A 23,793-nucleotide genomic window follows, 5' to 3' on the forward strand; every position below is an offset into this window, starting at 1 on the left:
TTAAAATATTCTAAAATATGAATTTCATGTAGTAAGTTGAGACTTGACTATGTATTTTTAAAATGTACAATTTAAAAATGTTTATTTAAAAATATTTTATCTCTTTTATAAATTTGTACACAAAATGTGGTGTGTGTGTGTGCGTTTATGTAGAGCATGAAGAGACCTTAAATATAAAAACAGTGCTGTTAAGACAGCTTAGACAGTAGTAATCACAACATTAGGAATGGCATTCTTGTTGAATACTATATCCATATTTGCTAGACATTCCACAGGAACTGGCAGGATCTGAGTGAAAATGCTTACATTTGATAAACTGAATGTCTGGATGGAATACAGACTGAGAAACTTTGGCAAACAGAAAACAAGTTTTGAGATATTTCTCTTATTAAAAAGATTTGAGGTTGGATATTACACACCGTACGTTCCTATACAGTGAAATCCTCAAGTGTTTGGAAGTGAAGACCAATCATTCAAGCATTTTGTTGAAGTGGTGAATGTGGTCATTTCCATAACCATCTATGCCACTCAAGGGACAGTCTCTCCAGAGCTTGTTTATTCATGGACTCGGGAACTTAAAGCTCAAGTATTTAAGAGGAGTATTATTACTGAAGGGACATTGCCAAGTGAATTTCTTTGAACTACTAAAATCGAATTACTCTGTGCTAAAATGTGAAGTGCTTGCCATCTGAGGGCTGTTTTATTTATTCAGACGAGAAATCAAATAAAAAATAGCTCTCCAAGCTAAACACAAGTTGTAGAACAATCCCTCCAATGAGAAGAAATAAAAATAAAATTCTTCACGTTTGTCCAATCTCCCTCATCCCAAAAGTACTTGGGAGATCATTTACTCCGTGTGGAAAGAGCTGTAGCCACTGGACTGGAAACCTGATAACCTATGTGAGCCACAGCTCTTTACACGATAGGAAGTAAAAAGAATTCACTTAGTTGAAAAAGCAGGAGAAATTGAGCTGGAAAAATTGAGCTCCCTGACTTGGGATTTGGCAAGTTTGGTGTTGCCTACACGGACAAAGAAGAATGTATTAACGGGGAATGTATTTTATACCACACCTGTTCTGTTCTGGTGGATTAAATCAGGAGCCCAGCACAAAGAGGACCTGCCATCTTCTAATCATTCCTTGTGTCTTTGTTCCCTGAGTGACACACAATGGATAATGAATGCCTCATGAAGACTAACATAATGAGAAAATACTGATAGAGAGCAATAGTCACAAGATGAACAGTATCATTTCTAATCTTTGAAAAAAATTTTCACACAATGTGTTTTGTTCATGCTGTCTCCTCTCCCAACTCTTTCCAGATCACATTCCTATCCCTAACCACCCAAGTCTGTGTCCTTCTTTCTCATCCCCATCAAATCCAGTTTGTGTTGCCAATATACTCTTGGAGCTATGGTTTTCAACTGGCAAGGAATCAATTGCTCATACCTCCTCCTCTAGACATGGGACTCCTTGTCCACCTGCCCTCTCCATGTTGGAATTTTGTCTCGTTGAGTTCACACAGGCCCTGTGCATACTCTCATAATCACTGTGAATTCAAATGTGCATATGTCCCATACATGGGTGGAAGCTCCTCTAGGAGTATGCTTCTATCTGACTTCTTCAAGTGGTCTATAATGTGGTTTACTCCTCTCCATGTCCTCTCCTCTATTCTGTGCTTCCACTCTTCAACCCAAGCATTCTTCCAAAACAATGAATATTATATAGCATTTTTAAAAGTTTTGAACTGGAGTCTCACTATGTAGCCTGGCCAGCCTGCAACCCAGTATGTAGACTATACATGTCTTAAACTCACATACATCCATTTGTGTCTCTCCCTTTCAAGTTATGAGAATAAAGGTGTGTACCAATATGCTTGTTTATGTCTTAACTTTAGATACAAGTTTAATTTTAGTTAAGTAATCCTCTTTACTTAGGAATCTCTGGAGTAAAACTGAATATTATTACTAAGAAAGTGAAAGAATTCAATATGCAGGCTTTTATTAAATTTTGAAATAAAATGATAACAGCTTCTGTTAAAAAGAATTCAATGGTCATATGGTGTCTTGCTCCCTATGATCAGAATCTAATCAAACTGAAGTTAAACGTTAGTATAGCTTGTTCTTCAAATGTCACTGAAACCTGATGTATTTTGTTAGCATAGATAACAGCTCACTCCTCAAGCACAATATTTTTTATGTGTTTAGCCAATTTTATTCCCCAGGGTATTCACAAATATTCTATCAAAAGCTGTTTTAATAACCATTAAGTAATTAACAATTTAAAGCTATTGACAACCTGAGATTTGCACTAAACTCGGTTGCTGTGTTACTTCCTTGTGGCTTTCTAATATCCTGAAGCAACTTAGCACTTATCTAGTAAAATAAAAATAATAAGCACATTATTTGGTGGTCAGCAAAATCAGAATCTGTGAACTGTTTTCTTTGTGTCCTATATTTTCTTTCTTTTCAGCTGTTATGTTTAAGGCAATATACCTTAGTCTTTCTTGTACTCTCTCTTTCAATCATATGGATACTTATATTTTACGTATTATTTTCCCCATTAATTTTGTTAGATTTTCTGTTGTATTGTAATCCTATCACATCTGAAATACGTATACCTTACGAAGATGAAAGGAACTTTTTAGAGAAACCACTTGGCTGTGTCATGGTTTTTTATGTGTGTTTGTGTACCTGTGTGTATGCATGTATGTGTGTTGTAGGCACATATGTGTTTATGGGTACCTGTGCCTCTGCTCGTGTGTGTAGTAGATAGTGAGGATGTTGATTGTTCTACATGAATAGTTTGCAATTCTTTCCTTTGACAGAAGGTTTCTCATTGACCTGGAGTTAGCCTGGTATCCAGGCAAGCCCCAGCAACCATCCTGTCTCCAATCGTACGTTTCTGTGTATATGACTAGGCACGTGTGAGGACATGCCAGCTTTTTGCATGGGCATCCAGAATCCAAACTTCTGTCATCATGCCTGACTAGGAACTGCTCTAACCCACAAAGCCATTTCCTCAGCTCTGCATCTGTTAACTCTTAATAGGACATTCTCAGGGATACAATTTGAAGGCTTAATATTTGATTTTAGTAAATAGCCAACATTAAAAAAAATATTTGGTGAGGTGGCAAGATGGTTTAGCAGATTAAGAGTTCTTGGAACACAAGCTTGGTTGTAGGCTTGAGTTTTATTTGTGGATCGCACAAGAGGACAGATATCCTCTGATTTCCACGTGTGTTCTGTGAAACACACTCATATTCTCATTCTGATCTGCTTGCGCGCATGCACACACACACAACATATACAATAAATTTTAAAATATTTTAAACTGATTCCTTTTGTACATTTATGGTCCCAGTGTGAGGTTTTCAGCTAATAAAACTACAACGTCTATAAATATTAAAGTTTTTTGAAATTTTATTGAAAATTATATTTAGATATATATCTTATTACCAGTTCTATGCATTAAACATAAATGTTAATTGAACAGAACATAATTGAAGCTCATATCAGGAAAACATAAGCAATTGTTTCAAGTTCTTAGTGGCAACGATTTTAAGAATGAGTAATCATTTCCAGTGAATTAAGTATATTTATATCAAGAGCAGTTCGGAATGAATATTTATTTCTCGAATTCACCCCATCAATTGCATAGATAGAGAATTCTAGTTACTCCCTTACCCCTTTGCCATCCCCAGAGAATATCTTATTCAAGTCTGCTGCTCCCTCACATTGGCAAAATGCCCACTGTCGACTTGCTTCCTGCAGCTTCTGGCCATAGCTGGGTCTCCAAAGAGCTATTCAAATACTTTGCTTATATTAAAACTATTTCCTCAAATAAAAGGAAAAGGAAAAGAAACACTCAGTGTCGCCCTAAAACTATCCCTACTGGCCGAGCTTACGTCTCCATCGTGTCCCTCATGAATTTAATTGACCATGACTGGATTGATTGATGTCACTGGTTGCCTACCAAGCAAATACAGCTTCAGACATGAGTGTCAGCTAATGACCACTCTTTTTCTTTAACATTTTTGCACCAGAAACCACTTTCTTAATGATGGGTATGACTAGTCAATTGGCAAGACAAAAAACCAAATGCCCACAGCTAGCTGAAATAAATAGGAGAAACCTTTGAGTTAACTAAAATAAGAAGGTTGCAAATCACTATTGTGAATTGCTCATACTAGACAATTAAAATATGTATTCCTACATCGTGAATAAAAATTCAGAGGATATACAGTCCATTAATTAAATTCACATTGTGTTTCCTAAAATAATAAAGGGACATTACATCTAAACTACTAATAGAATTCCATTATAAGAATAAGTATACAGAATAAATATACAGATATACAGAAAAGTGTTTATTGCATATTTTACCTTTACAGTGTATTTGTTTTGAAATATGACTTAGAATAATCACCTTTTCTATTTTTTTGGAATTTGGAATTTACAATTTATTATATACACAGATTTGCAATAACAACAACGTTTTGAGGCTGCTACTACTGTGGACAAATGATAAAATATAATGGAATTTCAGGCTTCATGATTTTAAATTATGATATTCATTAGTGCTATAATATTAATAATTAACACCGTTATAATATTCACATTTAATGTTAATTGTTAAGATTAAGATTAAAATAAAAATTCAAGAATTCATTAATTCATATAAGTGTCTGATAGATTCCTATCAATTGATTTTTTTCCTGCAGTCATTCTAAAAAAATAATCTATGAGTTTGAGGAGGGGCACAGAGCAGTTAGAGGTAACAGATGAAGAGATGGAAATGATTTAATTACTCTACTCATGAGTAAAATTCAAAAATAAATAAATAAATAAATAAATAAATAAATAAATAATTCAGGTAAAAATAAATTCAGTCTTATTTGGAAAACTTTCTATTATATTTTATAGCATTTAACACCTAAAGGGAGGTTTAGATACATGTGATTGTTAATTCATTAAGGTGTTCATCGGTATCTCAGAGTACAATCTCAAGTACACAAAGAGCCAGTTGAAACACAGCAAGATGATTGGTATGTTAGCTATAAGCCTGGGGCTCAAGGTGGAACCAAGCGATCGAGAAAGGATCTGTGGAGGAATTGAACAGTAGCCATATAAATGGTAGCACAGAGAGTAGAGGGAGACCCCGTGGTTTCCACAAGTAACCAGTACGTTAAGACAATAAACAGTTTTCTCAGGGTCAAACTGGAGATTTAGAGCTGGACATTTAGCTTGATTCCAGTGCAAAGTTATATCCATCACAGTGCTACCTATGTGTAGTGATTAGAATTGAGTATAATAAGTTATATCCTCCTGTCAAAATGTCCTGAAAACACGTCTTTTGTTCTTGTATAATGAGTTAGCGACCTAATATTAATATAACATCACTTACCATTCAAATATAGTTCTATAACAACTAAAATTCATTTGGCATAAAAATCTACTTGTTTTTATTCAAAAACATCAAAATAGATTGGACATAAGTTAAAACTTTGTCTAAGAGGACATAGAAATCTAAAGCCTTGGATATTTAAGCTCTTACTGTTGAAACACTAAAGGATATTTTACTCCACATATGAATCTACTTCCTTTTTTAAATAAGGAAAATAACATTAACCTAGATGTCATTTGTTTCATTCTAGAAATTACAAAATATTGACTTGACATTTTAATGACACCAAATATTTATAATTTTAAGAAGTATTTTTAAAATGTATTTACTCTCTTTAAGTGCTGTTTTCTTTAATATAATATAGAATAGCTTCTCTCATTTAAGTAATTATTTATTAATCATACCTAAAGCTTAATTCTAATTTATTTATAATTCTTGGTATTGTATTATCTTCTTTCAAGGTTTTGATGAATGAAGGCAAGGAATGGTTTGCCAAACACAGTACCCACTATTATAGCTTGATTTGGTTTTTGTTCTTGTTTTTTTTCACAATGATAATAAAACATGAAAGCAGAAACGTTTTCTCCTGAGGATCAGCTAACATGCCAACCCAAACACATTTGGTTGTTTCCATAGCTTACGGTGCGTAGCACCTGGCTAGCTCCTTTGAAATTTAAATTTAAAAAGTTTATATTTAGTTATTTGAATTTTCATGAAGTATTTTCTTTCATCTAACTACAAAAAGAGAAATTGGGTAAAAATGAAAATATCTCATCTTGGAGGATACAACCTGCCTAGATAATACATTATTTGCTATCATAGGGCTGCCATCTACTGGCTGATATGGTTATTGTTTGGCCTTGATCAAGACAAGCAGAACTTTGAAACTGAAGGAAAGGAAAATAATCGTTATATTTTAAAGACCTGGTCTTCATAGAAATACATCTATATTTTAATGTAGATTCTATCGCTTTTTATCTTATTTCCTTATTACCACACTTCTCACTTTGTATATGGTGATACTTGACACGAACACAGCAGACCTCTCTCCTTATTGAAACTTGCTTTCTTGAGAAGTTGAATATAGACCCAAGGGCGAGAGGAGCGAACTGGGCACTTGACACTTTTCACTCTGAATTGCTGACTGTGAACATTCTGCTCATTTGTTTTCCCATTTCTTGTTTGTTTTATGAAAATTATACCCTCAAGTGAAGTCCTGTGAGCCCATCCTTCATTCATGGTGTGTGTGTTGGAAGCTCATATCCAAGCTGTCGAGAGTTCAGAGATGCACAGTACCACTGTCATGCTCAGAGATTTTATTTTACAGGCATCCTCAGGGTTCTGTAACTCTGATGATCTTTCTTTTCTGCAGTGTTCCCTGATCCTTTGTAGATGTCGCATGTTGGGATTGATACTTCAGAGTCACTAAGTCTGTCCTTTGATCAGTTATGCATTTCTATAAGAGCCTCTATTCATGGCCAAAAGACATTTGTTTGATAACCAGATAATCAGAGCTTCTCTGATCTGTGGCAATTAAGATAGGTATTTAGAAACAGTTGGATACAGGGTTAATTTAGCAAAATGGTGATAGTATTTCTTCTCTAAGGCCTGTGATCTCTCTATCCATGGGTTCTTGCCTAGGTTTTCAGTTACAGGCATGAGTTGTCTCCAACTGAGAAGGTCTCAAGTCTAATGAGACAGCTGTTAGCTATCCCTAAGATATTAGTGTTAGTATTGCCTTCTTGGCGTATCTTGTTGGGCTGATCATTACTGTAGTTTATAGGATTAACTATAGCGTTGATGGCTATAAGGGAGAGAGATCCCGTTTTCTGCAGGGTCTCCTGATTTCCTGTGCTCAACAGGTCAACACTACCTATATTTCTGAACACATGATCCACAGTAAATGTGGTCTGAAGAAGACAGACACACAAAAGCACACACACACATGAGTACATGTGTTTATAACAACAAATAGTTACAAAAGAAAATAGCATAAATTTGAGAGATGGATGTAGGGGAAGTGTAAGATAAGTTAAAAGTGGGAGAGTTTTATAGAAAGATGTCATATATATACATACATACATATATATGTAAATAACTATACACATGAACACATAATTGTACATAATATATATAATTTGTAATATATAACTATACTATATATTATATTATAAACAATATACAATACATGCTACATTATGTAGTATATATTTTATATGATATATAATATTTGTACATAGTTAGTAAGTGCCACTAAAGTAGCATATGTCCCCCAGAATAAAGCAAAGCATTGCTGTAACATTTTTTGGAAAAGACAATAGCTCTTATATTAAATGTAAATTTGACAAGATGGTGAATATATGTCCAGAATGAAGGGCAGGCTACTAACAAGAAAGCTCTCTACTAGAGGCAGGAGCTGCGTTTACTCTCTCTACTACTTGTCCCACCTTTACAGACTTTGGTTATTTTCCTGCACATAGACCAAGAGGATGATTTCTTTCTTTCTTTTTTTTTTTTATTAGATATTTTCCTTACTTACATTTCAAATGTTATCCCCTTTCCTTGTTTCCCCTCCGAAAACCCCTTATTCCCTCCCGCCTCCCACTGCTCCCCAACCCACCCACTCACACTTCCCAGCCCAGGCATTCCCCTATACTAGGGCATAGAACCTTCACAGGACCAAGGGCCTCTCCTCCTATTGACTGACTAGGCCATCCTCTGCTACATATGCAGCTAGAGCTATGAGTCCCACCATGTGTAATCTTTGGTTGGTGGTTTAGTCCAAGGGAGCTCTGAGGGTACTGGTTAGTTCATATTGTTGTTCCTCCTATGGGGCTGCAAACCCCTTCAGCTCCTTGGATCCTTTCTCTAGCTCCTTAATTGGGGACTTTGTGCTTCATCCAATAGATGGCTGTGAGCATCCACTTCTGTATTTGTCAGGCACTGGCCAAACCTCTCAGGAGACAGCTATATCAGGCTCCTGTCAGCAAGCTCTTGTTGGCATCCGCAATAGTGTCTGGGTTTGGTGGTTGTTTATGGGATGGATCCCCAGGTGGGGCAGTCTCTGAATGGTCATTCCTTCAGTCTCTGCTCCAAACTTTTGTAAGAGGATAATTTCTTAGAAATCCCGAATCCTGGCTACAGAATTGTGATATCAAGACTTAATAAAAGGGCAAATACTCAAGTTAGAGTCCATAGAATACATTTCTACTTAGTCTGTTTCAAGGTAGCATTTGAAAAGTATGTTTGCCTAGTTCAAAACTGAATCTTTAAATAAATAACATTAAATAAGCATTGCTTTGTTGCAGCATGCAAATAGGAAACTGAAAATAAATAATCAAACTAAACAAAAGAGTGGATTGTTTTTTAAGAAGAATACATTTAATTTACAATATATAGTTTTTTTCATATATAGATTTTAAACACCCATTTTGTTCGTGTTTTGTAGACAAAAGGTCTCATTTATATTTGCTATTTTAAAAAAATAATGAAAATTAGTTTATTGCAATAATACTTATAAATACTTCTTTTAAAATTTCGAGTTGGATTTAACTCCTTAACCTATTTCTCACTGGTATAACAAAACAATTATTTAAAAAAAAACAATCAGTAGTTAGCTCTTGTTGGAAATAAACATCTTTATAAATTGCCTTCTATATAACTCAGTTGACTACTTATCTAACTTTCTAACCTATAAATGGATAATTTGAATTATTTTATCTATTATTATTATTATTATTATTATTATTATTATTATTATTATTATTTACACTTACCTAACCCCGTCTACCCTCCCATACCTCCTCCCCACCCCTGGTCTCCATGAGGATGCCCCTACCACCCACCTAACCATACCTCTAAACTCTCTGGGGCCTCCAGTCTCTTGAGGGTTAGGTGCATCATCTCTGAATGAACACAGACCCAGCAGTCCTCTACTGTATGTGTGTTGGGGGCCTCACTCCATCTGGTGTATGTTGCCTGGGTGATGGTCCAATGTTTGAGAGATCTCGGGGGTCCAGGTTGTTTGAGACTGCTGGTCCTCCTACAGGGTTACTCTCCTCCTTAGCTTCTTCCAGCTTTTCCCTAATTCAACAACAGGGGTCAGCTGCTTCTGCCCATTAGTTCAGTACAAATATCTGCATCTGACTTTTTCATCTGCTTGTTGGGTCTTTCGGAGGGCAGTCATTCTAGGTCCCTTTTTTGTGAGCACTCATAACCTCATTAATAGCCTTGGAACTTCTTGAGCTGGATCCCACTTTGGGCCTACCGCTGGACCTTCTTTTCCTCGGGCTCCTCTTTATTTCCATCCCTGTGATAAAAAAGTTTTAATTATTTTATGTTAGGCAAAATAACAACAACACAAACTCTGAAACAAATCTAATAAATTAAGTTTGTAGCAGTACCTCCGATTTTCATAATTGAGTTAATACATTTGGTTAAAAAAATTTATTTGTTTATTTATTTTATGTATGTGAGTACAACTGTAGCTGTCTTCAGGCACACCAGAAGATGGCATTAGATCCCATTACAGGTGGTTGTGAGCCACCTGGTGGTTGCTGGGAATTGAACTCAGTACCCCTGGAAAAGCAGTCAGTGCGCTTAACTGCTGAGTCATCTCTCCAGCACCCGGTTAAGTTTTTATAGTGGCAAGATTGCTGGTATTAGTTTCAAAACGTAGAGCAAAAAATGATACATTCATTTAGAAATGTGATTATTGTGAGCTTTCTCAAACTCTGCAGCTCTTTAAATCACCAGTGTACACTTTGGGATACATTGTCATTACTGGAAGAGCATCACGGGGGCTAGGGGGATACATTGTCATTACTGGAAGAGCATCACGAGGACTAGGAGAAGCTGAACTAGCAAAGTACTTCAGCAGGGATTGGCGAACCTGTGTTTGAGCCTCAGAGTCTAAAGTCCAGCCTGGCATGTCCTTTTAATTAATGTGCCTAGGAAGCACAGACAAGAAGACCAGCAGATCTCACTGTTCATCCACTCTAGTTGGGTCTGAGTCCCAGGGAGAGAACTTGTCTCAGGTAGCAATGAAAAGGATGGTGATGATGATGATGATGCAAAAAAAGACAAGAAGAAATAAGATACACAAGGAGAACCACCCAAACTTGACCTCTGACTTCTACATACTGGCAAACACATTTGCAGCCTAGTGTATGCCAACACGCATGCATAGGTATGTATACAAGTGTAAGAAGAAGAAGAAGAAAAATGGGTATCTCTCAAGCATCGTCTTTTCTGTGTTGATTTTCAGTGCCAGCTGCAGTTCTGGGCACGCAGCAAGGGGATCATTTAACCGTTCTAAAAGCAGTTCCTATTCCCAGAGATATGCTGTGACTATTGGCATCTTTGCCAGAGGCATTCATCTGGGACAGATCAGGACAGCGACGGGCCTCCTGGGCTCGCGGATGCACAGGGATTATAGTCTGTGGTTCTGAGAAGGAAGAGCGTTCAAAGTCCCCTACCTCCTAGGTGATGATAGCATTTCTGCGGTCCAGCCATACCCTCAGGTGTCAGAAAAGAATCTTGTTCTCTCCTCCTAAACTACCGTCAATGTCTTCATTTCTTTCTCTGAAAACACATTGTGATGTTTCAAGGTCCCACATAAACTTAAATAATTCCCAGGACCTTGCTTCAAATCCGCTGCTGCTCCTCGTGCTGCAGTCACTCGTGCTGCTGACTGTAGATAAATCCTGAGCTCTTTTTACCAGTCTCCTCTGACTCAGCTACAAACTCACCGTATTGGATGATTGTAGATACTGCTTCGACAGACTTCGTACTTATCGTATTAAAATCCTTGTAAACTCATATTAAATCCTCAGATTTGGTATAAGAAGCACTCGAATTAACTGAATCACACGTCATCCCCATACAACGATCACAATAAAACAGTTGGTATCGAGGTTGAAAAAGTTAGCCAAAATAAGAATAGCGGAGACAGCGTCACCAAATAGGTGTCAGCATTCACCAGTGTCCCCCAGCGCTTTTCTCTTAACACTGAGTGCTGCGTTTTCAGTTCAGAAAGAAATGGCTCCCAGGATACACAGCGAAGAGGCCAGCGCCTCTCTGTGGTGGTTTCATTCCTGCCCTGAGCGATACTGTTGACAACCTCAAGTTGAATATGTGTTAAACCGGCATGTTTGTCCTGACAGTGGCTTCTGCCCAGCCTCGGATTGGGGGACGGACACTGACTTGTCTTCCTCTGGGTCGCCTTTGCAGGGAATGAGCTGTTTGCTGGACTCTACAGTGACTATTGGGGCAGAGACTCGGCGATCTTCCGCAGCATGGGGAAGTTAGGCCATATTCGCACTGAGCATGACGATGAGCGGCTCCTGAAAGGTAGAAGTGAAGAAACAATGGAAAACGAGTCTACGGTCCATGACTGAGTCTGTGATTTTGATAATAAAAAATGTTAACTCAAAATAGCCATTATAGCTATCATATTCTCGAGTCCAAAATACATATGTTGTTTATCACTTTATATATAAAATACCCTAATATGCAGTAAGTTTATTTATAGCAATGCTTAGATATCAAGAGTTAAATAAAAAGAACAAGCTGAATATATGAAAAGTAGAGGCTCATTTAATAGCTTCTGCCTGTCGCATTAATGGGCATCAATGCGACCCTGATGGCGCCCCCTGCTGCTTTAATAGGATCATGCTGCACTTTGGAGATAAAACTTCAGGAGTATCACTTGCATCCCCTAACCAGATTCCAGAAATGTAAAATATATATATACATATGCATACATGCACACACATATATAAGCTTACGTGTAAACTTACACATATATAAACATATAAATGTTACATCTACGTTCACATATATGTGAATTTTATATTTTGTCACATACTGGTGTATCTAGGAGTGAAGGTACCAGGTTATATTGGGCATATTCATAATTTCCACAAGTCCATGATTGAGTTTCAGCACGCATATATATTATCATTCAAATGCTCAGGATCATATCAATCAAAGCCACCTACTCAGGTTCTGTAGACTATAAAGACAAAATCTTAAATTTCTCACTTTAAAAATAAATGATCTTCCATGGAGCTCATTGATAAGCTATGTATAAATTAAAAACAAATAACAAGCTACTTTTAAATTTTTAATATGGAGCTTACATGTCCATTTACCTTATATAGATTGAGAAGAAATTCATAGATTGTTTTAATAATGCTTTCTGCTTTTCTTCACTAAATATATTTTGTTTGCAACATACACTATAATGTTTTCTGAAACCCTGACTCTTACGGTTTCTATTTAAATTGCATTTTAAAATGTCTATTGATTTGCACATAAACAAGAATAATGATCTATGTTTCAATAATCATCGAAAATTTGAAGAACGTTTGTATTTTCTCACAAGTGGATGACACTTTGACAATCAGTTGATAAATAATTTATGGGGGGTGACTTTTTCATTGTACCATTACATGTATAATTTTTTAACACTTTCATGTTTGTTTTTTTCTGAAGAACCAAAATTTGTAGGTTCATATATGATTCCTGATAACGAAGACCGAGATGACAACAAAATGTACTTTTTCTTTACTGAGAAGGCGCTGGAGGCGGAGAACAACGCCCACACGATCTACACCCGAGTGGGGCGGCTGTGCGTGGTGAGGCTGGCGCGACCATGGCGTTATGCTTTATTTCCTCAGTTTACCTCCCTCACCTCCCTCTGTATAGCCAGGCCTCTGTTATATTGTTTTACATTGTTTTACCATTTCGTTGGTTCTTTTGAGAGTTCCATACAGCATGCTTTGATTATATTTGTGTCCCGTCCCTCAACTTTTCCACGGTCCACAGCCCTTCCTTACACACACAGCTCTGTGTCCTCTTATAGTCTTCAACTAGAAATACATAACATCTTTGTTTGTTTGTTTGGTCGGTTGGTTGGTTTTTTGAGACAGGGTTTCTGTCTCAAAAAGTATTGAGAGTGTTTGAATGAAAGCACTGCACTGAGGGGTTGAAGACATAGGTTAGCAGTTAAGAGTACTTGCTGCATTTGCGAAGACCTCAATTTACTTCCTAGCACCCACGCCCAACAGTTCGTTACCACCTGTGCGACTCCAAGTCTGTGGCTCCAGTGACCTCTCTTGGCTGGAGCACCGCCTCATATACGGTGAAACTCAACCTAAACAACCTTTGTTTTAAAAAGTACTGCATTGATAAGACAACGCAAGGGAGAAGTGGGAAGGCAGTATTTGCTTTCTGAGAACTTTGCTCAACTTTCCTATGTAAATAAAAAGAGCCACAGCGTCTGCTCGTTTCGCCATATTAAACCTTGGTTGGTAGATGCCCTTGAAGTCCTTGTTTGTCCATTTTGTTTTTCACAGAATGACATGGGAGGACAGAGAATCCTGGTGAACAAGTGGAGCACTTTCCTTAAAGCGCGGCTGGTTTGCTCAGTGCCGGGAATGAATGGAATCGACACATACTTTGACGAACTAGGTAACAATTACTGGAGGAACTAATTTGTTTAAACAATTACATTTTCTTTGCATGAATCGAAGGTTAAAAATCCAAAATGATGGGATGGTTTTTTATTCTTTCAGAGGATGTGTTTTTACTGCCGACCAGAGATCCTAAGAATCCAGTGATATTTGGACTGTTTAATACTACCAGGTGAGAAATTTATAGTCAGTAAAACACAATAGAAGATTTGTCACACTGTAGTTCCTTTCATGGTGTACATTAGTCAGAAACACTGCTGAGCCCCTTGTCATGCCCATCCTCTCTCTGCAGCTTTAAGTGTCTGGCTTCTCTTTCTTTCCCCGGACTGCAGCTGTCTGTCTTTCAGCTTCAAAGCTACAATCTAAATCTAGACCTTATTGTTTTGTTTGTAACATCCTGGCATCCTCATACAACCACACTCCCAATCCCTTTAATTACTCATGGGCAACCATTTGACACTTTTGATTGGTCGTTATGAGATATTACTTGTACACTGTCAGGTCTAAGGGTAATTTTTTAATTTATTTCTCAGATGAAAATTTCCAATCCATTCCGGATTTCAAAGTGCTCTGGTAACTGTTCAGCTTCAGTTTGGGAGTTTGTTTGTTTTTTTTAATCTATGATTTTTCTCATGGCAAATAATACCCTTGGCAGATCTCAGCATTTACATTGGCAGTTCTTAGCATTGTATCTTTTATTTACTGTTACTGTTGGAAATGACTCTCCCGTCCAACTTCAGTTTATGTCAGTGCTATGATATGTAAAAGTATCTTTAATTCACCTGATGTAATTGTTGTCTCTGAGACTTACTGCTTCCTTCCGCTAGCCTAGGCCTAGTTCTGGAAGCTTCCAGCCTCCACACAATCTTATCTTGGCCTAGAATGTTTTCAGCCTTACTGTTGAATAAGGTCACCATTCATAGCTCTTCTGGTCTCTGGTCAGCTGTTCTTAGTCCTCTCCAAGATGACTAATTCAATCTGGCTTCTCTCAGTTTCTCACTGGATTACTCTCCTCGGCATCGCAGTAACTTTGGCAATTTGTTCTAATCTTCTGGCTCTTCCTCATTTTCCGGTTTGTCCTATCTTCACCTGTGACTGCTGGTTTTCTCTCTGCAAGCGGTATCTGTATAACTAACTGCCCCCTCTCCTTCTCTCTCTCTCTGGACTGCTCTCTCTTAAGTACCCTGTCTTTGTTTCTGTTCTCAATAGAGTTGAGCATATCTTATTCTGGCAAATCTTTCTGATTTGTCACTTTGCCACTCACGTAGACATCACTTTCAAACTTGGGTGCAAGCTACAAATTAACTTTACCTTCACTGTTTGGGATTAAAGATGTGTACTAAGGCTGAGCCACACCACAACTAGAAATAGGTTTTTCCAGTAAACGACACAATTTCAGGTTCACAGTGTGATCAAATATCCCAGAACACTAATACTTGCTATCCTTGTCCAAGTGTGACCCTGAGACCTTAGTCAGGAGTGTTCGTTCTCACACCCTTGTGCTTGTTGTCTTCATCCTCTATAGACTCAGACTGAACAAACCCTCATCATCTGCTCTTCTTCTGAAAATGCAGTGCTCAAGTTTAAAGCTTATAGATATGTTACGTTTCTTCTTTGCACTTTTGAATTTCATGTATCTATGGAAGAGTACTATAAAGTAATGTATCACATATACTCATTTGTGAAATAAATACTCCTAGAATAGATTTCAGTTGGAAGTTATATACACAACTTTTTGAATGACTTTTTAAAGGAAAATGGTAGCACCAAGAATAAAGAAGAAAATAATCTCAGTATTTCAGTAGAGCATAGTCAATCACCAATGAATTAACTATAGATTGCAATATGAGCCTATCCCTGGTGCTTACTTGGGGATCTTTCCATGCTTTTGCGTAGGTTTTCAGCAGGTGTTTTTTTAAATGATCTCTTTGAATTGAAAAGCTTGAAAAGCTCTTTGAACAAGTATTTCATCGTAACAAGACCTTTTCTTCCATAGGCTAATATGGAAAACAGTTCTTTCTAATAACTATACTTTGATGTAAATTTAAAAAGCTAACAAATATTGGTAGTCAAGACAATGCACAGGCAGTTTTTTTTACTTCATTTTTCTGATGCCAGAAAATAATTTTTAAGTCACATGATAATTCTTTAAATGATAAATTCTATGAGACGATCTGTATATTTCCATTGGTTAAAATGATCAGTTTAAAAGCAAATCTCCAAAATGATAGCATATTGGATCATTCAGAGAAATCAAAGCCATGATTTCCTTCCATGGTTTCAACTTTGTTCAATTTATATATAAATCTGAGAGGGGAAAAAAGCTCCCAGCTGTACCTGCCACGGAAGCTGATATTTGTAGAATGGTGATCAAAGGTTTATTGCCACTTCAGCTGAGACTGTCTAGTTTTTGCCAGTATCACAGGCATTTCCAATTGCTTCAAGGTGTGTTATAAAATGTGCGAATTGATGTCCTAAGACAGTAACATGACTGCTGTTCTACAGCTGGCCCAGGGTGCAGGAAATATATTTGCACAGAGTTTACATTTACTAAAGCTCCTTCACAAACATTGTTTATCTTAATTCACATAATATGGAGGCAGCAGAATGGTGAATTTCTTTCAAATCATGGCTCTCTGTTCAAGTAATACAGCACTAACTTTTCATTAAATGTGATTCTAGATGCTTGTAATGACTTGTATTAAACACTGATCTTATTCCTCTGAAAGTAGAACTTCTTTTCGTTTTAAAAATCATTGATCTCTCCTGCACATACATATCAAGTGTCTGAATTTGATATAATCTTTCCATAACTGAACAAATCACAAAACACTGTACTGAAAAGTAGGTCAAAGGCCAACAGGAAAAGCTAGTAAAATTAACAGCATGGTGATTAAGGGAACTCTATTTACGTTCAAGATGTAACAACTAGAAATACTTCCTTTAAATGACAAATTCAAATTTCTATTAACCTCTAAAAAGACATTCAAAGGGAAGCTGGAAAGATGGCTTATCAGGAAAAGAACTTGTGTCCAAGCCTAACATCTTGAGTTTGATCTTTAGAGCACATATGGTTGAAGGAGAAAATTGACTCTTGAAAAATGTCATCTGAATGCATACACATTGTAGCTCATGCCATTCCCAAAGAAGTGTGTGTGTGTGTGTGTGTGTGTGTGTGTGTGTGTGTTTGTGTGTGTATGAATGAGAGAGAGACAGAGAGACAGAGAGACAGAGAGAGACAGCCAGACAGAGAGAGAATAAAGTGAAAACAATTTAAATAAATTAAAAAACACAATATAGGACTTAACAATTACAAAGTGAAGTTGCACAATTTTATCCTTAAAATGTCATTCACACATTTAGTAAGTGGGAACTGAAGGAGTGATAAAGTCTTTCGGTCTCATTACTTAAAATATTATAATTGTTAATATTTCTAGAATATTCTATAAGTGCTTTTTACTCAAAAGACTTAATGCTAATACACACACACACACACACACACACACACACACACGTGTGTGTGTGTGTGTGTGTGTGTACTTGACCAAGTGAATTCTTAATTTTTATTCTTCAGCAATATATTTAGAGGCCATGCTGTATGTGTGTATCACATGTCAAGTATCCGGGAAGCCTTTAATGGCCCATATGCTCATAAAGAAGGCCCTGAATACCACTGGTCACTATATGAAGGAAAAGTCCCCTACCCAAGGCCTGGTTCCGTAAGTGTAATCATTTAACATACTGTTGTTATGTTTGAAGACTTTGTTTCATGTGTTCTGTCTTACTTTACAGTTAAAGTGATTAAGAATTTCATATCTATAAGAATGTTCAAACGGTAAAGAGCTGCTGAATATATGTTGAATTTTATGCTAATTATTTAATGCAAGGGACATAATCTTGAGTGGCTACATCTTAGCAGCATATAAAGTATGTCCCCACTGATACTCCAGTCCAATAGCAACAACTGAATTTTCAGTTGTTAGGGTGCTGGTAAGCATGGAAATATTCAATATAATAGGATAGTATAGTTTTCTTTGAGACTTGAGAGAATAATTATTACCTCATATCATGTTAAAATGAAAAGTCCTTTTCAGTTTTAATATTTTGATATCTGTATTCACTTCTGTAATCCCTAGGACAGACTTGCTCTTTAGTTGTTCCATCTTTTGTCTCTGCAGCCTTACTACCAAAGCTCTAAATATTTATATCAACTTGTGTACTTTTTCCTAGGACATGCCTAAATCTCACAATAACGAAGACGGTGACGTAGGTTTAGATCATGGATCACATAGGCAACTAGGTTGGAAAAGGGTCTACCACTGTGTATTTTATGTGAGTCACAGTGTGCAAGCATTTAGCTTGTCAAGCAGGTCATATCTTCATTTTAACAAGCAGCTACAGAGAGGGAGTGCCTACGCTGATTCCATGATTACCAAAAACTCATAGAGAAACCATTTTTTGTAGCGCCAATGCTCCGAATAACAGCAAACCTCACCTCCATTAGCAAGTGTAAAGCTTTATCACCATAATCACCCTCACTGACTTAAAATTATTACTTCCAGCGAGACATAAAGTATATTTTATTTCACTCTGTTGCTTGGAGTTGCAATTTAAATGGGGAAGCCCAGTCCTGTGGCTTAGCTGAAAATGCTTCTTGAAACCACATGGCCTTAGAGAAGGTTGGAGGAAGTGATTGGTTGTTGAACTTCTTCCAAGGTAGACCAAAATGTTTCCAATAACTCATTGTGCAAGTGCAAGCAAGCGCACAATTCATGCCAAATTCAAGCATATGGACTGATTTTTAAAAACAAACAATTATAAATGTCCCCTTTATGGAAACTGGTTACATAACTACTGCATTTATACATTAAATTAGAAAAAAACCCGAGATATTCTTATGCTATGCTGATTCTGGAGGAGCACATGTGAAAGTGAGAAGCAGTTGATAGTAAGCCAAGATCAATGTGAGTGATCTGAGCAGTATGTCTCATGATGCTATGGGGTTGGATGTTCTAGCAACGTGTAAGCACAAGTAACTAGGTTTTTTTGTCAGTTTCAAATACATATAAAATAATACAATATCATGCATATTATATCAGCACAAGACAAAGAGTCTGTCTTCTTAATTAGTGATGACAGAATTGAAATAGCTCTGTACCAAAATGCTAGAATTATGCAGTTAGAAAGCAGAAACATCACCACATCACCACAAAAGTTTCAGTAATAAGAAACCTATTTTGTACAATTATGGTCAGTTCATTCATTCATTCATTCATTCATTTCTAATCCATTTCAGCAACAAAGATGTAGAGTTCCTAAACACTACTGAATGCACTGTTCATTGTGTGAGACTGTTTGGCTTCTGTAATTCTTCTTGTTTGTAGTCACATGTTTGCTTTTGGATGTAAGAGAAACAGCCAACCAAAACAAAAAAAAATTGAAATAACCCATGTGCATTTCAGTGTGCCAGCAAAGTAAACGGAGGCAAGTATGGAACCACCAAAGATTACCCCGATGACGCCATCCGGTTCGCAAGGATGCATCCTCTAATGTATCAGCCCATAAAACCTGTTCATAAAAAACCAATACTGGTAAAAACAGATGGAAAATACAACCTGAGGCAACTTGCCGTGGATCGGGTGGAAGCGGAGGATGGCCAGTATGACGTCTTATTTATTGGGACAGGTAAAGTCCTAAGAAAGCATTGATGCATTACAACTCACCTTCAAATAACATGTGTTGTGGGAAAATTTTTTTTTAAAATGGTCCCATCCCGCGCTACACAAAGCTACTCTCTGCCCCTGGTGGTCTCACCGCCTTTAGGTTAACCCCGGGCAGTGGTCTTCTCAGCTCTGATTCGCATGCCTTAGAGCTGCCATCAACCTCCTGCCACTAGTGGTCACAAATCCCCTTAACCCAGTACATCAAAAGTCTAGAAGCCTATAATTAATCAGTCAGATTTATATATCAATAAATTCTCAATTTACAAGATGCCCAAACAATAATTTCAGAGCCAATTGATAATTATATAAGCTGCCCACTTAGATCAGACAAGTTATCCCAATTATTCTACCCTTTATGATATTCATAGCTCTGTGTGGCTGTTTAAAGCTATGCAGAATCTGGATTGTCTTTCTCTTCCTCCATCTTCCTTCGTATTCCTCTCTCCTCTTCTCCTGCCCCCCTCTCTCAAACTCTTACCTCTGTCTCCCTTTTCCCTCTTCAATCACAGGCTTCTTTTTGTATTAATATTTAAAATAATTGGGGGACAATTCTGCTACAAATGTGTACTAATCGTCACATGTTGTGTTGTCTCACTGATCCATTTGTACACTGATACAGATGAAATGGCTAAATGAACTCATACCTTCGACTAATGTCTGTCACATTAAGTCTTATTTATGGGAAGGAACTTGCAAATTGTTGAGATCTGAGGAACACAATCTGCATGGTGCCTTAGCTTTAAAACTTCCCTTCTCTTTCTGTAGCACTGCACTGGTCACAGCAACGACCTTACGAAACATTCTTAGGTGCTCTGCTCTGCTCTGTGAGGTGTCAAGCAAGACTTTGCATGGCCTAGAAGACGATGTATTGCTAAGATCTGCTGTTCATGCTTCTCCAGGCCACTGCCTTTTCTTTTTAAAAAATAAAGATTTAAACAAAGAAACACTAAACTAAATTTAATAGACCCACAGTGTAGGCTGTATTTTATTACTGTTGATAAGGTTAATAATATACTCTGGCAGTTCAATATTATCATAAGAATCAGCCCTTTGTAAGAAACCTAAAATTACCTGATTGATAGTCCTCACATCTGATTTCTGATCATTAAACAAAGTGGAAGAAGGACCCAAAAGCAAGACTGAAGTGTGATTAAAATAATTTAAGTGTTTTATTTTAAATGCCTTAGAAAGCAGAACACACATTCAACAGCCCAACAGCTATTTTTCTCATTTGATTTATCAAAGCTCATTTAGAACATTCAGGAAATATCATCTACATCATATTTAACTCATTGGTATTGTCACATTGGGCCGCAGTCTTCCAAAGACTCTTTCCACATTGATGATTGCTCAACTTGCTTTTTCACAGACACAGGAATTGTGCTGAAAGTAATCACAATTTACAACCAAGAAACAGAGTGGATGGAGGAAGTCATTCTAGAGGAACTTCAAATATTCAAGGTAATGTAATCAGTAAGAAGGCCAAGATTCACATGGCATGCACAATCAAAGAGAAAGCTGTTGTACCGGTGTCAGGAGGTTTGCTCTACGGCGTTTTGAATGCAGAGAAAATTGAAGTGAAGAATAATTTAAAATCTAGTGTTTCTCTCTCATTGTCAGAATGCTCAAAAGTGCCAATATTCATGTAAAAACGTCTGTCACCAGCCAACCACTGTCCTAAGGGCACACTTATCACACATGCAAATTCCAGAGCAACTACTGATGAGTCACATTTTGCACAAACTTATTATGAACACTGTTGCCAAGTAGTACTTCAAATACTGCACACTGTGGCAGGAGGGCCATGTGACATTTAACTGTAACATGTTAATTACACATAAAAAAGCCACCACAAAATAGAAATTATATGGAAAGAATAAATCAAAATTTTGACAATATATATTTGTGTATGTGAACTTATAATCAGTACATATATACTGTAAAATGCTACTAATGAAACAGATACCAGATTTACATCCACATATCAATCCTGACTCATATTTCTGCCCACAAGGACCTTGTAAATTTCCGATCACAATAGTTTCATCTTTACAATTCACAGTCTTGCTTTATGTGTGTTTCTGTTTAAAGGAACATAGTATACATCAATGACAACATAGTACCGAGTTCACCATCAATAGCATTATAAGTCATGGTTGAGTGAAGTTTAAGTCGTTCGTAACTGTACATTATATCACTTGTGCATTATGCTGCAGCTGTTTTGAGTTTTGGAAACACTTCATAGCATATCAGTATCATGCTTGGAGAATGTGCTTGGAGGACCAAAACACTACCAAAAAGGTTACAAATAAAACAAAAACAAACCTATACTAAATAGTCTATGAGATGGACACATACTTAGACCAGAGACTGAAGAATTTGAAGAGTCACTGTATTGATCCAGCTAGGAATGTGTATATTCCATACTTCAGCTTTTTTACTGCTGTGTTCCTGCGTTTGTCTGAAAAAGCAAAGCACATACTTCAGGTTTTAATATTAGGATTACAATGTAATTCAGTAAGTTGACATATCAGAATTTACAAATGATGATGACTAACTACATATGATTGTAATGAATTTCCTTTAAAAGAACTGGCTAATGGAAAATGAGGCGTTTTGTCTTTGCTGTCATTCAGACTGGATTTTCCTTTTGCTTCTCACTGAAATAGCCTCCCTTCTACCTCAACTCCTCCAAATACACTTGATGATTTTGCCCTGTAGGCATCTATATAAGATTTGATTTCACATTTGGGACAATAGCTCTCATTTTCAGTACACAGCAGTGTATCTTTTCCATGCTAACTCTTTAGGAGAATAGCTGCCTTGATGAACACATAAATAATGCCTTCCTGTGCACAGGAAGTACAAAAAAAGTTTACACACACACACACAAATAAATAAACGAATAAAACAAAAATAAGACAAAAACCGGTTAAGGTGGGCGAGATAGCTCAGCCACACACGATGATTGTTGCCAATACTAAGGTCCTGACTTTGACCCCAGGAACCTCCATGGTGGAAGAAAAGACCAGACTGCTGAAAGAAGTCCTGTCACCTCCGCATATACACCGTGGCACAAGGACATGGACTCAATAAATACATTTGAAGAGTAGTTTTAAAACTAACACAAACAATCAAGGAGTTTCTTTTAAAAATTAATTCTTCAAAGTATAAATATTTTCAGAGTGAATTCCATCTGCCTGACAATTCTCTGCTTGTAGGATTAACATAGATTTCCTTGTGCTCATTAAATGGCTTGGCATTAAACAGCATTGTTAATCTAATCTGAAGGCCTCTCATTATATACCTTGGACTGTCCTTTCTCTATTGTTACCCTAAGAAAATGAGGGTCTTCATAATGGTCAAAGAATGTACAGTGATTTACTATGGTCATTCCAGTACACACATGCTCCATCCAGGCTTAAGTTCAAGTAATTAAAACCACAAAGTTTACTAGCCATAACAAGCATTCTCAAATATAGTATACTTCTAATAATTTAATGCTTTAGTAAAAAGTTTCCTTTACAATTCTAAAGCAGTTATTATTTACTTCAGAGACCAGGAATAAGCTGAGTGTATCTGTAGTTGTTTCTCATATGCGCAATTGTTTCCACTCCATTTGAAAATAATTAACAGGTGTGTTTTAATCATGTTGGATTTACATAGTGATGTACAAAAAGGAAGAGATACAAAATGCAAGCATAGAACCTCTCATAACTATTTTTACTTCTTTTAAAGTAGCTATTTCTATATTTACTAAAGATAAAACATTTTGTTTCATTTTAGGATCCAGCCCCTATCATTTCTATGGAAATTTCTTCAAAGAGAGTAAGTTGCTTGGGTGTCTAAGTCTTTTCTGTTTGCTGCTTAAAACCAAAGTGTTTAAGAATGTCAAGACGTGATTTATGTAAGGAAAAAAGGTTGTTCACCATTTTCTATTATTATTGTACCACAGAGGGGCTATCTCAGGGAATTCTATAAATTCTGCTCTGTTAATCTTGTTTCTTATAGCAACAGCTTTACATTGGATCAGCCTCTGCTGTGGCACAAGTCAGATTCCATCACTGCGACATGTATGGCAGTGCTTGTGCTGACTGCTGCCTGGCTCGAGACCCGTACTGTGCCTGGGATGGCATATCCTGCTCCAGGTACTACCCAACAGGTGCACACGCAAAGAGGTAAGTCTCT

The 23,793-nt window shown here is 36.9% G+C and overlaps 1 protein-coding gene across 1 annotated transcript in view; it reads left to right on the plus strand.

The window, feature by feature from the left end:
- Sema3e (sema domain, immunoglobulin domain (Ig), short basic domain, secreted, (semaphorin) 3E) overlaps positions 1–23,793 on the plus strand; it is a 231,414-nt gene that overhangs the window by 187,375 nt on the left and 20,246 nt on the right. Inside the window, exons 6-14 of the mRNA NM_011348.2 lie at positions 11,637–11,756; positions 12,903–13,045; positions 13,766–13,880; positions 13,985–14,054; positions 17,457–17,601; positions 19,345–19,567; positions 20,975–21,066; positions 23,392–23,433; positions 23,617–23,783. Coding sequence (NP_035478.2) covers positions 11,637–11,756; positions 12,903–13,045; positions 13,766–13,880; positions 13,985–14,054; positions 17,457–17,601; positions 19,345–19,567; positions 20,975–21,066; positions 23,392–23,433; positions 23,617–23,783 — 1,117 coding nt within the window. The remainder of the gene's footprint in view (positions 1–11,636; positions 11,757–12,902; positions 13,046–13,765; positions 13,881–13,984; positions 14,055–17,456; positions 17,602–19,344; positions 19,568–20,974; positions 21,067–23,391; positions 23,434–23,616; positions 23,784–23,793) is intronic.

The sequence above is a fragment of the Mus musculus genome, chromosome 5 (assembly GCF_000001635.26).
Source record: "Mus musculus strain C57BL/6J chromosome 5, GRCm38.p6 C57BL/6J".
NCBI lineage: Eukaryota > Metazoa > Chordata > Mammalia > Rodentia > Muridae > Mus > Mus musculus.